Source organism: Prionailurus viverrinus, chromosome C2, assembly GCF_022837055.1.
Source record: "Prionailurus viverrinus isolate Anna chromosome C2, UM_Priviv_1.0, whole genome shotgun sequence".
NCBI classification, from domain to species: domain Eukaryota; kingdom Metazoa; phylum Chordata; class Mammalia; order Carnivora; family Felidae; genus Prionailurus; species Prionailurus viverrinus.
Window position 1 is genome coordinate 82,352,336 of NC_062569.1, and position 15,404 is coordinate 82,367,739.

Genomic DNA, 15,404 nt, shown 5'->3' on the forward strand with positions numbered 1-15,404 from the left:
GTTTTCCCAGCATCATTTGTTGAAGAGACTATCCTTTCCCTGCCGGGTGTTCTTGGCCCTGTGTTGAATATTAGTTGACTCTATATGCCAGCATTTAATCCTGGGTTTTCTGTTTTATTGGTCTATATGTCTATTTTTGTGCCAGTACTATACTGTTTTTACTACTATGGTTTTGAAATCTAGTTTAAAATAAGGTGTTGTTCTTTTATCCTCAAGATATCTTTGGTTATTTGGGGTCTTTTGTGGTACCATATAAATTTTAAGATTATTTATTTTATTTATGTGAAACATAAATTTGTGTGGTTTCTTTGAAATAGTGTTTTCTGTGTAATAGTATTTTGACATTGCACTGAATCTGTAGATAGCTATGCAGAATACAGCCATTTAACAATACTTATTGTTCCAATCCATAAACACACATTTCTTTCCATCTGTTTGTGTCTTCTTTTTGATTTCTTTCAGAAAAGACTTATAGCTTTCATTGTGCAGATTTTTCACTTCCTTGGTTAAATTTATTCCTAAGTAAATGAGTAAAAGACCTGAGTAAACATTTCTCCAAAGACATACAAGTGGCCAACAGACACATGAAAGGATGCTAAATATCACAAATCATCAGATAAATGCAAATCAAACCACAATGAGCTATCACGCCATACCTGTAAAATGACTATTAAATAAATAAATAAATAAAGCAAGCAAGCAAGCAAGCAAGCAAGAATGGGCAAAGATGTGAAGAAAAGGGAACCCGCATGCATTTTGGGTGGGAAGGCAAAACGGTGTAGCCACTATGGCAAACAGTACAGAGGTTCCTCAAAAATTAAATACAAAACTACCAAATAATACAGCAGTTCTACTTCTGGTTATTTAGCTGCAGAAAATGAAAGCTGTAATTTGAAAAGATACATGTGTCCCTATGTTTATTGCAGCATTATCTACAATAGCCAAGATATAGAAACAGCCTAAGTGTCCATCATTAGATGAATGGATAAAGAAGATTGATTATACACACACACACACACACACACACACACACACACACGCACACACACAATGGAATATCCATTTAAAAATTAAATTTTGCCATTTGTGACAACATGGATGGACCCAGAGGGTATTATGCTAAATAAAATAAGACGAAGACTATATGTAGTCTTTCACTTATATGTAGAATCTAAAAAATAAATGAACAAACAAAACAGAAACAGACTCTTAGATACAGAGAATAATCTGGCATTTGCCAGAGGAGAGGGTGTAAAATAGGGGAAGGGGATTAAAAGGTACAGGCCTCCAGATATACAATAAATCAGACATGGGAATTCAGTGTACAGCATAGGGAATATAGTTAATAATATTGAAAAACTTTATATGGTAACAGATGGTGGCTAGATTTATCCTGGTGATCACTTTCTATTGTGTCACTATGCTATATACCTGAAACTAACATAATATTTTACATCAAATACAATTCAATAAAAAAATTATTCCTAAGTATTTTATTATTTTTTATGCTATTGTGATGGGATAGTTTTTTCTTCTTATGCTTCATCATTAGTATAAAGGAATGCCACTGATTTCTGTAAGTTGATTTTTTAATCTGCCACTTACTGAAATCACCAACTAATTTCAACAGTTTTTTACTAACTCTTTGAGATTCTGTATATATAAGATTATATCATCAGCAAAAAGTGAGTTTTACATCTTCCTTCCTTATTTGGATGCCTTTTATTTCTTTGTCTTTCCTAATTGCATAGCTAGGAATTCTAGCACTATATTTAATAGAAGTGATGTTCCCAATTTCAGAGAAATCTCTTTCAATTTTTCTCCATTGAATATGATATTACCTGTGGGCTTGTTATATATGGCCTTTATTGGGTTGAAGTATGTTCCTTCTATACACAATCTGTTAAGGATTTTTATAAATGGAAAGATGTTGTATTTTATCATATTTTATCACAAATTCTGAATGAAGTTAGCAGGTGTCTACCAACTATAAAATAAATTATTAAACCAAACTATAATATTTCCCAGTAAGCATAAGTTACTATTGCATTAGCTGGATCTCTAGGTCCATTTTACTTTCATGTAATGTTATTCATACTTTTGCAATAGAACCAGACTTTAAGTATAATGTGGGTTGTTTTGGTCACCTAACCTGGGCATCTAATTCATATGTTTTACTTTGTTCCTACTACATACAAATATGTTTTAATATCTACTTGCATAAATACAAATAAAAAGTTTCTTTGACACTCCCCCAAAATGTTCTAGCTAATACCCCAATTTTTCTACCCTTTAAAACAAAATTTTTCAAAAGTGATGTGTATTGTCAGTGTTTCCTGACAAACGATAAAAATATTGTTTTATCATTTTCTCCTTCAACAAAAGTCCACCAAACAATTCTTGGCCAATCCATTAATAATCTTTCTATTGCTGTTCAGAAGGAAAGTTGGAGTTATCCAACTTCAAATATAGTTTCACTACTTCTTCCTGGAAGGAGTGGGACATTCTTTGTCACTTCCTTCCTTGGTAGCTGCTCCTACCCAGCCTCCTTTGCTGATTCTCTCATCTGCCCCATCTCTAACCTTGGAATCACTTAGGCTTCAGGCCTGGCTGTCTTCTCTTTAATATCTAGAGTCATTCCTTAGATGGTTTCATCACAATGCCAAGCAATATTGATATGTTGATAACTGTCAAATGAATAACTCCAATACAAGCTGTTTCCCTAAACCTCAAATTTGTATATTCAATGGTCTACTCAGATCACTACAGGAAGTCCCCCCTTATCTGTGTGGGATGTGTTCCAAGACCATCAGTGGATGCCTGAAACTGCAGATAGTTCTGAATGCTATAAATACATGTTTATCCTGGGGCGCCTGGGTGGCTCAGTTGGTTAAGTGGCCGACTTCGGCTCAGGTCATGATCTCGCGGTCCTTGAGTTCGAGCCCCGCGTCGGGCTCTGTGCTGACAGCTCAGATCCTGGATCCTGTTTCAGATTCTGTGTCTCCCTCTCTCTGACCCTCCCCCATTCATGCTCTGTCTCTCTCTGTCTCAAAAATAAATAAATGTTAAAAAAAATTTTTTTAATAAATAAAAAATTAAAAAAAATACATGTTTATCCTATACATACATACTGATGATAAAGTTTAGTTTATAAATTAGGGACAGAAAGAAATTAACAACAATAAATAATAAACTAGAACAATTATAACCATATACTACAATACAAGTTATGTGAATGTGGCTTCTTCACAATGTCTTATTATACTATAATCACCCTTCTTACGATGATGATGTAAGATGATAAAATGCCTATATAAGGACATGAAATGAGGTGAATGACGTAGGCCCTGTGATGTAGCATGAAGGTACTATTGACTTTCTCATGGTATGTCAGAAGGAAGATCATTTGCTTCTGGACTATGGTTGACCACAAGTAACTGAAACCCAAAAATGTACATAAGAAGGCCTGCTATACTGGGATGATATTGCTATGCATAGCATAAGCCCAAAACATCTGTGGTAGGGATGTGACTGTCCAAATATTCCTTGTGCTTTTTTTACATTTCCAAAGTGCTTCCCTGACCCCAGTAAGTTAGGTTAAGATCATGAGTCTAATTTTGGCAGATAAGAATGTGTTTACCTCCATTTCTTTCCTGTCCCACTATGGGGACACATAGTGTGGATACAGAGTAAAGTGACCAACATACACAAGGCTTCGTGTAAATAAAAAATAAATATTAAAGCAAGTTACATCACTGAGATAGTAAGGTTACTTTGCTAGTGTAGTTTACCTAATTCATCCCCAAATGCAATGTGACAGCAAATACAAAGGGAATAAAAAGTTCAGAAATACAAGCTCTCAAAATGTTGAAAGGGTTAACTTCCTCTAGATCCAAAACACTATAAAATGAGATTTAAAATTACTCCAAGTGACAGAGGCTCCATAAATAACAATTTGAATAAAGAAGTCAGAGTGAGTGCTTAGTCTTTAAGGCATGTTCCAGATACTTGTTTTTTTTTTTATTTTAATGTTTATTTATTTTTGAGAGAGAGAAAGACAGACCAGGAGTGGGCGAAGGCAGAGAGAAAGGGAGACACAGAATCCGAAGCAGCCTCTAGGCTCTGAGCTGTCAGCACAGAGCCTGCACGAGGCTTGAACCGACAAACCATGAGATCATGACCTGAGCCAAAGTCGGATGCTTAACTGACTGAGCCACCCAGGTGCCCATGTTCCACCTACTTTCAAGACAACTGCTACTAAATTGGGGGTGAGAAGGCAGAATAATTAAAATTGTTTCTTCAAAAGCATTTGCATGTAGCAAGCAGATGAGAAGCTTTCTAAATTTTTGAAAGGACATCATAAACCCTAAAATAAAAATATCTTTGATATTTTAAGACAAAATAAACCTCAGACCTCCAACTTTGCAAGAGTGGGATGAGACCCAAGAAAACTGTACCATCCCAGAGAAGAGAATATTCCCCAAGGAACACATAAGATATATCCAAGGATGAAAATGAAAAAGCAAAAATCTCAGACACTGTAGACACCAGAAATGTTACAATAGGCAAATGACTCCTCCTAGATACTAAAGGCTCAAATCAAGACACCTTTTTCCATCCCCAGGGTAGGAGACCTTTATAATATTTGCCCAGTGGGGTTTCAGAATTCCTGGAGGGTAGCAATCTGTGTATCTCTTGTTTGTTTCCTTTATGAATGGATTTCTGATTGTGGTTATCCTGTCCCTGTTCCTCTGCCAATTATTGGAATTGTCCTTTTAGCCAACAGGTCTGTGAATGAAGAGGAAGAAGCCACACTGTATCTAATGAAGACTAGTAAGTTTCTCCTGGAAAGCCTGTTATTTGTTCTGGGTTCAGTCAGTGAAAGAGATCTGGGATTGTCTCTAATGGGAATGGGATAAGTATAGTCTATGTGGTTAAGAAGAGATGAAAGGACTGACTGTAGTAGAGGCAGTGGTCCCCAGGTATTATATGTACTTCCTAAAATTTATCAGCCTATCTTGCCAATATTTTGGTGGCAGCCCACATGACTAATTCTAGCCAGTGGACTTCAGAAGTGACACTTCTCACTGAACCAAGTTCTGAACTGGGGCAGTTTAGACCTGAGATGTGTCCTCTATTCCTTTCCTATGTCTTGGCAATATGAGAGGCAGTCAAGCCATAACAACCTTTCAAATGAAATAGTCAGAAAATCAAAGAGGGTTATACTACATATATTGGACTTTATTATACGGTAGTCCTCTGAGATTTGGATTAAAACTGGTAACACATCATAGCCTAAGCTACGCTAATTATGAGAAGGCCCAACAAATCTGTATTTCAACCCTCTACACTACCAAACTTTCTCCTCTTCCAGCTATCTCTGGTTCAATAAGTAGAATTTGCCCTCTTTTTCCTAGTTGCTTGGAACAAAATCTTTGGAGTCACTCTTGACACCTTCCGTCATTTTTTAATACAACCTACGTGTAATCCTACAAGAAATTTTGTTGGCTTCTTTGTTGAAAATATAGCCAAAGAATAAGACCCCTCCTTATCAATTCTATTTCTAAGGAAACTATTGCCAAACCGAATCCAAGCTGCTACCACTAAATTATTTTTATTAAAGTTTTCTCTGCTTCTACCTTTGCCCATCTTTTGCAGTGTGTTCTCCACAAAGCATCAAGAGTGGTTGTACTAAAAATTATCTCGTATCACTCTTGAGCTCAAACTTTCCAGTGATGTCCCACATGATACCTAGTAAAAGCCAAAGTCCTTAAAACTCCGGAAGGTTCTACTACCATCTCCTTCAGGTTCACTGGCTGAGTCACTTAGCAGGGGGGTTATTTTCAGCATATAATTTAATCCCTCTGAGATGTAATTTCCTCATCTATAAAATAGGCATAGTAATAGCTACCTGATGTTTATGAAGAGAATAAAATAATAATTATAGCATTGATCAAAACCATAAAAAACAAGTTAAGTTTACATAGTACTTACTATTTGCTAGGCATTATTCTAAATTCCTTTCATATATTACTCATCAAGTCCCCCCAACAATCTCATAAAGATACTTAGGATTATAATTTGCATTTGGGGCAAAGAAAATAAGGCACAGGAAGTTAGATAATTGCACAAGTTCAAGCAGGTAGAAAATGGTCAATATTAACTTGAACCCAGGCAGTGTAGCTCTAGTGCTTATGTATTAACCACAATATTTTGAGATACGAAAATATAAAATATAATATGCTAAGTGTTTAAATAATACCAGTGTCTCCTTTTCCCCCTTAGTAGCAATTGTGACATAGGTTTATGTACAAGTTAAAGACAAATCTGAGAAGAGAGACAAGTGTAAATAAAACAAGTTTTAGGAAGGCTCACATCACTCTATGAATGGAAAAACATACATACAAGTTTTTCAAATATAATAACTAATTCAGCAAGAAACAAGAATTTCCCAAGAAATATTATAAATAGTAAGAGGGATCCAAAAGACAAATCCTCCTAAAATTAAATGTTATGAATCAAGCCTTGAACCAAACGTTAGAGCAATGACTTTAATAAAGATGTTCTAAAATTCTGGATTAACTTGAAACTTGATTGTTCCCTTTTGTGATTCTCCTATCTCCAGTGTTGAAGCAAAACAGTAAAGGTAAGTCACAATTTTAAACAATAAGGGCCTATTTTACTTAAACCTAGAACCTATGACCTTGCGACACACTGCTATAAACACCACAGAACTCAGATACATTCATATGGGAACGTTTTCACTGGAATCTTTTTTAAAAATATGAGCCTCGGAGGTGCCTGGGTGGCTCAGTAGGAGAAGTGTCTGACTTCGGCTTAGGTCATGATCTTATTGTCTGTGAGTTTGAGCCCCACCCATATCAGGCTCTGCACTGCTAGTGCTGAGAATCCAGATTTTATCTCAAGATCATTTCAGCTTTAGTTTTGGTTTGGTTTTCTTTTCTTTTTTTGTTTTTTTTGTTTTTTTTTTCCCAAGTGGAATTTGACTATTTGGGATTCTCACTCTCTCCTCTCTCTCTTCCCTTCCCCCACTCTTCCTTTCCCTCTCTCAAAATAAATAAACTTAAAAAATAAAATAAAATAAAATAAAATAAAATAAAATAAAATAGGGGCGCCTGGGTGTCTCAGTTAGCTGAGAACCCAACTTCAGCTCAGGTCATGATCTACAGTTCATGGGTTCAAGTTCTGTGTAGGACTCTGTCCTGACAGCTCAGAACCTGGAGCCTGCTTTAGAGTCTGTGTCTCCCTCTCTCTCGGCCCCTTCCCCCACTCCTGTTCTGTCTCTCTCTCTCTCTCCCTCTCTCAAAAATAAATAAACATTAAATCTGTTTAAAAAATAAATAAAATAAAAAATAAAGATATGAGCCTTGATCTTGAGCACCACCATAGGATTAAGAAATATCAAGTTACTCTCTTTCTTCTTAGTAAAAATTGCAAAACTCATCTTTCAGATGTCAATTTTAAAAATTTGAAATGAAAATTTACCTCGCTTATTGGGATGGGAAGAAGATAGACCACCTATAGCATAGGATATCTCCGAATCTTTGGCCTCTGCGAGCTGCTCTTTTAGATTTTCCAGCTGTTAAAAATCAAACATAAAAATTATTCATCTTTAATTAGAATGATGCTATTTTCTGTTGAAGAAGAGAAAGTATTTGAATAAAACAGGGAAAAGAGTAGGAAAAACAGAAGAAAGGGAGAAACGAGAAACAAGGAATTGAAAAGGAGAAAAAGTAATGAAGAAAGTAAACAAAAAGAAACAGGAAAAGTACAAGGAAACTAGTATTTAGAGACTGACTGAGAAAGGTACATGACTCAACAGGACATGAGGAAAAAACAGGTTTATGGTTAAGGAAGTCCACTCTGGGTGTTAATTAATGGGGAGCCTGGAAACACAGCCTGTGTTCCTGGACTCGATTTCATGTCACCTATAATGAGCAGTGCTTTTCAAGGAGCTCCACAGAGTTATGTAAATGTTTGGATTTCCTGAAATATTTCTCCTTTCCAGCAGGAAGGGAGAAGTATTTTGAGGCCTTAGGGTTTTTACCCAGAATTAAACCCATGTTCATTTTTAGCAAGCTTTCTGATTGTCTACACCCTGAAGATCTAACTCTGACCAAAGTAGAGTTCAGCCTGGCTACTGAGAGTGTCCATGTCTGACCCGCCTAGAATAATGGGACACAATTCTCTCTCCCAAAGAGCCACATGGTTCGCATAATAATGGATTTGCATGCATGTTTGTGAAAAAAGTTTTGAAATCATCGAATCTGGTGATTTTCACATTTTCTTTACAGCATGTCAAGGAGTTGGGGAAAAGGCTGCTAAGGGTCTCCCTCTCGGGAGGCTGAGAGCGGGTTCAAAGAGGTGACCCTTCAGGCGCCCAACCAGGTGCTTTAAACAGAACAGCTCCACCTTCGTATGCAACCGAATGAATTGGATATGAGACCGTATCCAATTTATTTGGGAAAAAATATTTCCACTTTTTTTTTTTCTTCTTTTTTTTTTTCAACGTTTTTTTTATTTATTTATTTATTTATTTTTGGGACAGAGAGAGACAGAGCATGAACGGGGGAGGGGCAGAGAGAGAGGGAGACACAGAATCGGAAACGGGCTCCAGGCTCCGAGCCATCAGCCGAGAGCCTGACGCGGGGCTCGAACTTCTGGACCGCGAGATCGTGACCTGGCTGAAGTCGGACGCTTAACCGACTGCGCCACCCAGGCGCCCCAAAAATATTTCCACTTTTAAAAATAATAATACATTTTGAAAATCACCAATCTAGGTATAGCCTCCTATTTTATAGATGAGGAGATTTAGATCCAGAGAATTTTAGTTTCTTTCGTCTCATAACAATTGGAGAGCTGGGACGAGAATCCAGATTTTATCTCAAGATCATTTCAGCTTTAGTTTTGTTTTGGTTTTCTTTTCTTTCTTGTTTTTTTTTTCCCCCAAGTGGAATTTGACTATTTTTTTTTTTCTAATGAATTACTTTACTTTTTCTCTAGCAGGAATAAAAAAAATTTACGGTATCATACCAATAATTTTTCAAACTGTGCCCAAAGATAAATTCCTTCTAATTATTATTAAAATTGAAATGTAAGTATTTCACACTCTCACCTGGTTAAGTTCTTCCAATTTGCCAGTCAGTTCTGTATCTGCAAGACACATTTGTTACATGAAAACTTTCATGGCCAATAATAGATTCATCCCAATTCACACATTCGGGATCTTATGTGGAAGGCAAAGGTCTTTTCCATAAGATTTGAGACCACCCACCATCCCTAATATAAGACCCAAATATTTTCTCAATGCCTGACATATTGAATTGCAACCAGTTATGTCATGAAAAAATACCTGATTTCTTGTAATAAGCACAAAGCTTTCTAAAACAGACCATAGTTCTAACAAGGACTATTATTTAGAAGTAAATTATTCTACTAACATGAGGAAATTTTATGAAACAATAGTAAGTGAAAAAAAGTGGGACACAAACATCTATACAATTCATTCATGAAAGAAATTCCCAGAATATTAATATTAGCTCTCTCTGGGTTTTACAGTTTGAGTATGAATTTTTCTTTTTTATAATTTCATACATTTTCTTCAATGAGAATATCTTATTTCTAATTTTAAAACCCTGTATTTTTAAAGTATTCATTAAGATATTGTTATAGTCAGCACATTGTCCCATGACTAGATTTTTTTTTTTAGAGGATCAGATGTTTTTGGAGAGTGTAACACATTGACATATTCTCACATTTTCTCTTAGGCTAGACTTGCTAAGTTTCTGACAGTATTTGTCATTTCTTGGAGAAAACTCTAATGCATAATTGTAAATTAGATTCTGCTGATCTTCAAAGAAAAAAATGTCAGTCGGTGTGCCTAAATTTCCCAGTGGTCTCTACTCCAATTGTTTCCCACATGGAGAGAATTTCATTGCAAATGTGCTAACTTAACTGCCATTAAAATGCAGTTAATTTGTGAAACTTCTAATGAAAACCTGGGAACAGATTTGAAGCATTTAGTAAAAGAAAATATTAACTGTATGAGTGAGAAGTCGCAGAGATGAGAATATGACTAAAGATAACTATTTTGTAAATAGATGGTTACTGATCCCATTAGGACCCTCTAATTGAAGAAAATAGGATTTTAATATTTTTGAATAATGCCATTACTTTATCATGAATATGAAATAATAAGACACACTTAAGCTGTCAGTGCAGCATGAAAAGGAGTAGTTATTACTTTACTACAAATTAACATTGAGAAAGAGCAGGTCAGAAGACAGAATAAATTCCTAACTTACCAATGCTAGAAGGTCTTTGGAAATCAAAATTTTTATTCAGTAGAGCCAGCAATAGTTCTTCGTGGTTTGCATCTTCTTTATCTGGAAACAATTCATTTCCTGTAATAATCATCCCAATGTAATGAAGCCTCCATTTTCGATCTGTGTCACCGAAAACACTTTTAATTAAATACATTTTATAGCTATCAATGCATATACTCACCAAAAAAAGTGCTGTGGACAAAGGTGTGTAACCCAAAAAGAGGGGCTGTTTCAAAAATCATTGAATGTATAGGAGCAAAGAGAGATTATGAGAGAGGGAGAGAGAAGAGGAGAGAGAGTATGTCTGAAACGTGACACCCTAGAATTTACCTGCTAAATTTGGGTAGTAGGTAAATTTGGGTAGTAGAATCGCAGGTAAATTTCTTATTTTTTATCTGTGTTGTTGAAATTTTCTACTCTTGTGTTTAATATGAAAAATATAAAAGTTATTTTTTTAAGTTTATTTATTTATTTTGAGAGAAAGAGGAAGAAAGAGAAGGCAGGGGAGGGGTAGAGAGAGACAGAAAGAGAATCCCAAGCAGGCTCCATGCTGTCAGTGCAGAGCCTGATGGGGGCTTGAACTCACAAACTGTGAGATCATGACCTGAGCTGAGATCACAAGTTGGATCCTTAACCAACTGAGCCACCCAGGTGCCCCAAAAATTTTTTAAAGAAAAAAATAAACAATATTTGATTTTAAGATTCTATGTGCTATGCACATTTAAATATGAGCCATTTTGTGTTCTGGAGATTGCCTTTAAACCATTCAAGGAAATCTCATGGAAAAGGTGATATGAAGTCTCCTTTCTCCATATTGACATCTTTCCATCTTTGCCAATTTACCTCCCAGCCCATTCATTGATCAGATGCTCAACTCTTTCAACACCTTAAAAGCAAAATATCACCCAATTTTTTGTAAATATTTTTATTCTGAAGTAGAAATCAGGATAATAACCTTTACTCAAGGTATAAGACATGAAGACTCAACAAGATATCTATCAACAAGTAATGCAATTGAAGTAACAACTAGTATATTACAAACAAAATGAACTTTTGTGATGTGGCTTGAAAAGCCAAACTTTTGTCCAGAACTTCTGTGGGATCATGCTCCCCACTTGCTAGCTCCTCATTCTAGCTGACAGCTTGAACAGAAGCTAGATTCATTGAGTCTGAAGTTTAGAAGTGAGAACATTGTGGTTTTAGCTACAGAAATGGCCCGTAATTTAACTATATTGTTCTGTTTAATCATCTTTCTTGTGTCTACAAAATGTTAATTGATTAACTCAAACAATTAAGAGGTTAATAAAACGAATGAGAGAGACTTGATGAGGAAGCAAATGGATGACGTGGGACAGGTGACAGCATCATTTTTACATTGACCAAACATAGTTTATGGATGCTCAACTCTTCAATTTCCTTTACTTCATAAACATAGAAATTATCTGTAACATTTTTTCTACTGATTAATTAAAAAATTAATACAGTATCAATGGAAATTTGCTCAACATCAATGATATGAAGACCCTCAGACATAGTTTAGTTTAAAATGTGACCATGTAATAACGTCATTGTTATTACAGTTGTTCATCAAAATGTTAAATTACAATCTACAATCTTTAAAATATTTTTCTTAGAAAAAGAAATAGGGTACATATTATAGCCAGATGACAATGACTACTTATTTTAGAACTGTGATAAGAGAAACCAATTCATTGCCTTAAACTTAGAGAATGTATAAGACCAGGAGGAGGTAACAAGGAAAGTGTAGAGCTGAAGCTTTTAGGAACTTAATTACTAATCCACTTCTGCATATTTAAGTGGGACATTTTTCACAAAAGAAATTGAATCAATTTGCCTCTCTTTACTACTTTTGTTTCCAGTGGTTACACTTGCATAACTCTCCTCAGAAATTCTTGTCAGTACCTTTAAAGACAACCATGGTTTACAGGAATCCCTGAAGAAAAAGTTTCTTCAAGAAATTTTTTAAAAATATTTTTTATATTTCTAAAGTTAAGATATTGTCTTAGAAATATAATTGAAAATAAGTCTTTTTTCTTTTTTTCATTTTTAGTTTTAAAACAGATACAGCTTTAAAAGAAAACAATTACACATACTTTTAATATGCTTTTGTCTTTGAACTAAAAGTTAGTATGACAAGGGAAATGCTTGAATAAAAAATACCTGAGTGTAGGTGAACCCTTAGCACAAAGGATGACAAAGTTATCCAGACATGACAGAGTGAAGGCTTTTGCAAATACACAGATAATACTGGTTCATTGCTACTTAAGATACTGAATTTTTTTTAATTTTTTTAATATTTTTTCATTTTTGAGAGACAGAGAGAGAGCATGAGCGGGGGAACGGCAAAGAGAGAGGGAGACACAGAATCCAAAAATGGCTCCAGGCTCAGAGCTGTCAGCACAGAGCCCAATGCAGGGCTGGAACTCATGAACCATGAGATCAAGACCTGACCCAAAGTTGGGTGCTTCAATGACTGAGCCACCCAGGCACCCTTTAAAGATACTGAATCTTAAAGGTTTCATTGTCTCCTCACTTTTCACTCAAATTTGAAGCTTCTCACTATATATAGACAAGAAATTTTACCAGAAAGAAATCTGGAAATCCCCAAAATGATAAAATACAAAACAATTAATAAATTTTCCAGTATTCTTGGTCTTGATATTCACTCTTCATCATTTTGTGGTAGGCAGCTTGCCCCGTGTCAGGTTTATCCATTGAACCATGCATTTCTATAGCTCCAACCAAATGACAGCTGGCAGATTCTGTCATTTGTCTTGGACATTGTCTAACACAGAAAGAGCGGGATGGTAACCCCCAAAAATGCTTATTTGAACAATGTGTTCAAGGACATAAGTCAAACCTTTGGCTGCTTTGAAATACGTGTATATGGAGAGAGACTCTAATCATAGACAATTTAGATCAGAAAATAACCCTACTAGTAACGTAATCTTCTCTGTTTATATACAATAAAATAAATCCAAGGGAGTACCAGAGAGAAAAACCTTTCCAATATGCTGCCAGTGATGTATGCATATCACTGTGTGGTATTCTGGGGTCAGAGGTGTTATTTAACTTTAACCTAGCAAAATACTTTAGAGTTTGATTTTTCTGTATTCCACATCCACATGAAATCAGAAGTTACATTTACCACCAACATCCTAATTTTGCAAAGTCCTCAGTGAATGGTCTCATTTTTCCTCATTTACATTGTGTTAAGAACATTTAAAATACTATCATTTCACAGGAAGAACAAAGGATGCCTATCATGTGCAATGATTTTGATTCGCCAAAGACTAAATGTGAGCTATGGATAAAATCCAGACTCTTTTGATTCCCAACCTTATATCTAGGTCTCTAAGACAACTTATTTTTCATGGGAAAATCCCAATAAATAAATAACAAGGATTTATGCAATTTTATTTTCACTACCAAAAGAACTGCTCTCTCATTGACTTTTAAAACCACATTGGAAGCAACATGGTCTAGTAAAATTGAACTTGATCCCAAAGGGAGAAACTTGATCCCTCTTCTCAACCAAGTATCATGTAAATAAAATGTATTCTATCCTGTTTTGGTTCCCCTATGTAAGACAAAGTTAAAGGCTCTTTCCTTCCCAGCAAGGAGTTCAGTTAGACGATAGATAACCTCAAAATTTCAATCTGGAAGGAAAATTAGAGAGCACTATTGTAAATTACTATTTTCCAAACATAAAGAAATATATAAAAGTTTCAAGGAGGTTGTTTGCCTAATAAATCAACATTACATTTAGCCCTACTGATTCTCAGATGAAGAGCTATTTCCAGTACAAAATGCATTGAAAATTTTAAAGAAAGATCAATACAAGTTACAATATTACAAGAGCAAAAATTTATTTTCTCCAACTTTCTCATGGTACAAATTTTTGATGTCATAGATTAAATTATTTCATTTAATGTAAGTACTCTATGTTAGAAATCTGATAAATACAGTCAATGCATAATGTGGATTTAGCATCGTCTTCCTGAAAATACTATGTAGATTTCCCCATGCATTATTATTTCCAAATCTCTGCAAACACAAATTTCCATCCTAATGTGCTTTTATCTAAGTCATTCTCCTTTCATTAGCAACTTACTTATAATCTCGTAGGTTAAAAATATTATTTTGCTTTCCCCAGATTCACTTTAAAATATGCACATATTAAAAAATAAAATATGCACATATTAAAAAATAAAATAAAATATGCACATATTAGGTAATTGATTGTATTACTACTTATACATTCACTATCTTTGGTCATAGAACAGAAGTGAGAAAAAAGGTGCCCCATGATTAGATAAAAAATTAGGTGTAGTCAAAATAAATTTAGTACAATGTTGGTTAAAATTAATTTACTTGAGAAGAACAGCATCACGGATTACATGTAATCTAAAACAGCAACTTCTGAAAAGATGTTTGATGATTAATAATACTAACGCCTTAACATATTATTTTGATAATGGCAGAGAACTCAAGGCAATGCAAACAGAAAGATAAGGATTATTTACCCATCTGTAGGATTTTAGATTCATGTGTACATACCTTGGGTAAGATATGGCCGTCCATGCACCAATTCGAAAAATATCATTACAGATAACAAAGTTAGGAGTCCAAAGCAAAGAGTGGTTGAAAGGATCTTGTTCATGTTAAAAAATCTTCTTTGTGCTAGCAGAGAAACTGACTATCCAGGTCAAGATGAATACTTCAGTGGCTCTGGAATGCTGCAGAGATCACTTTTAAAAGGTGACAAGTGTGCTTCAACTACAGATGATCTGGACAAAGAAAAAAACTTATAAAATGTAATGCATTCTGTCGACATGATTCACTACTTGGAGAAGTGACAGGTTTGCTACTCAGTCAATGACAGGAAGAACCCAATCGATATATCTCATACCTGCCCATTTCACTAAAAGCAGGCATTCCTATGCATGCCCACGCACTTCAGACACAGGCACAAGCATAGAGCGAAAATTGGCAATTGAACCTGTTGGTTCAATTTTCATAACAATCAAATGGGAA

General features: G+C 35.1%; 1 protein-coding gene across 1 annotated transcript; it reads right to left on the reverse strand.

Moving 5' to 3' along the window:
- Window positions 1-4,732: 4,732 nt before the first annotated feature.
- On the reverse strand, window positions 4,733-15,030 carry UTS2B (urotensin 2B). Its single transcript, XM_047874005.1, has 5 exons — window positions 14,928-15,030; window positions 10,326-10,424; window positions 9,137-9,174; window positions 7,507-7,600; window positions 4,733-4,788 (listed from the first exon to the last, which is right to left on the reverse strand). The coding sequence occupies exons 1-5, from the start codon at window positions 15,028-15,030 to the stop codon at window positions 4,733-4,735; spliced, it is 390 nt and encodes a 129-aa protein (XP_047729961.1).
- Window positions 15,031-15,404: the final 374 nt, after the last annotated feature.

Excerpts from the sequence above, each read along its gene's own strand:
- UTS2B (XM_047874005.1), bottom strand. The coding sequence starts at position 15,030 with ATGAACAAGATCCTTTCAACCACTCTTTGCTTTGGACTCCTAACTTTG. Across the intron at positions 9,175-10,325 it reads CCAAAGACCTTCTAGCATTG|ATACAGAACTGACTGGCAAA; the intron begins GTAAGTTAGGAA and ends TGTGTCTTGCAG. Across the intron at positions 7,601-9,136 it reads AATTGGAAGAACTTAACCAG|CTGGAAAATCTAAAAGAGCA; the intron begins GTGAGAGTGTGA and ends GATTTTTAACAG.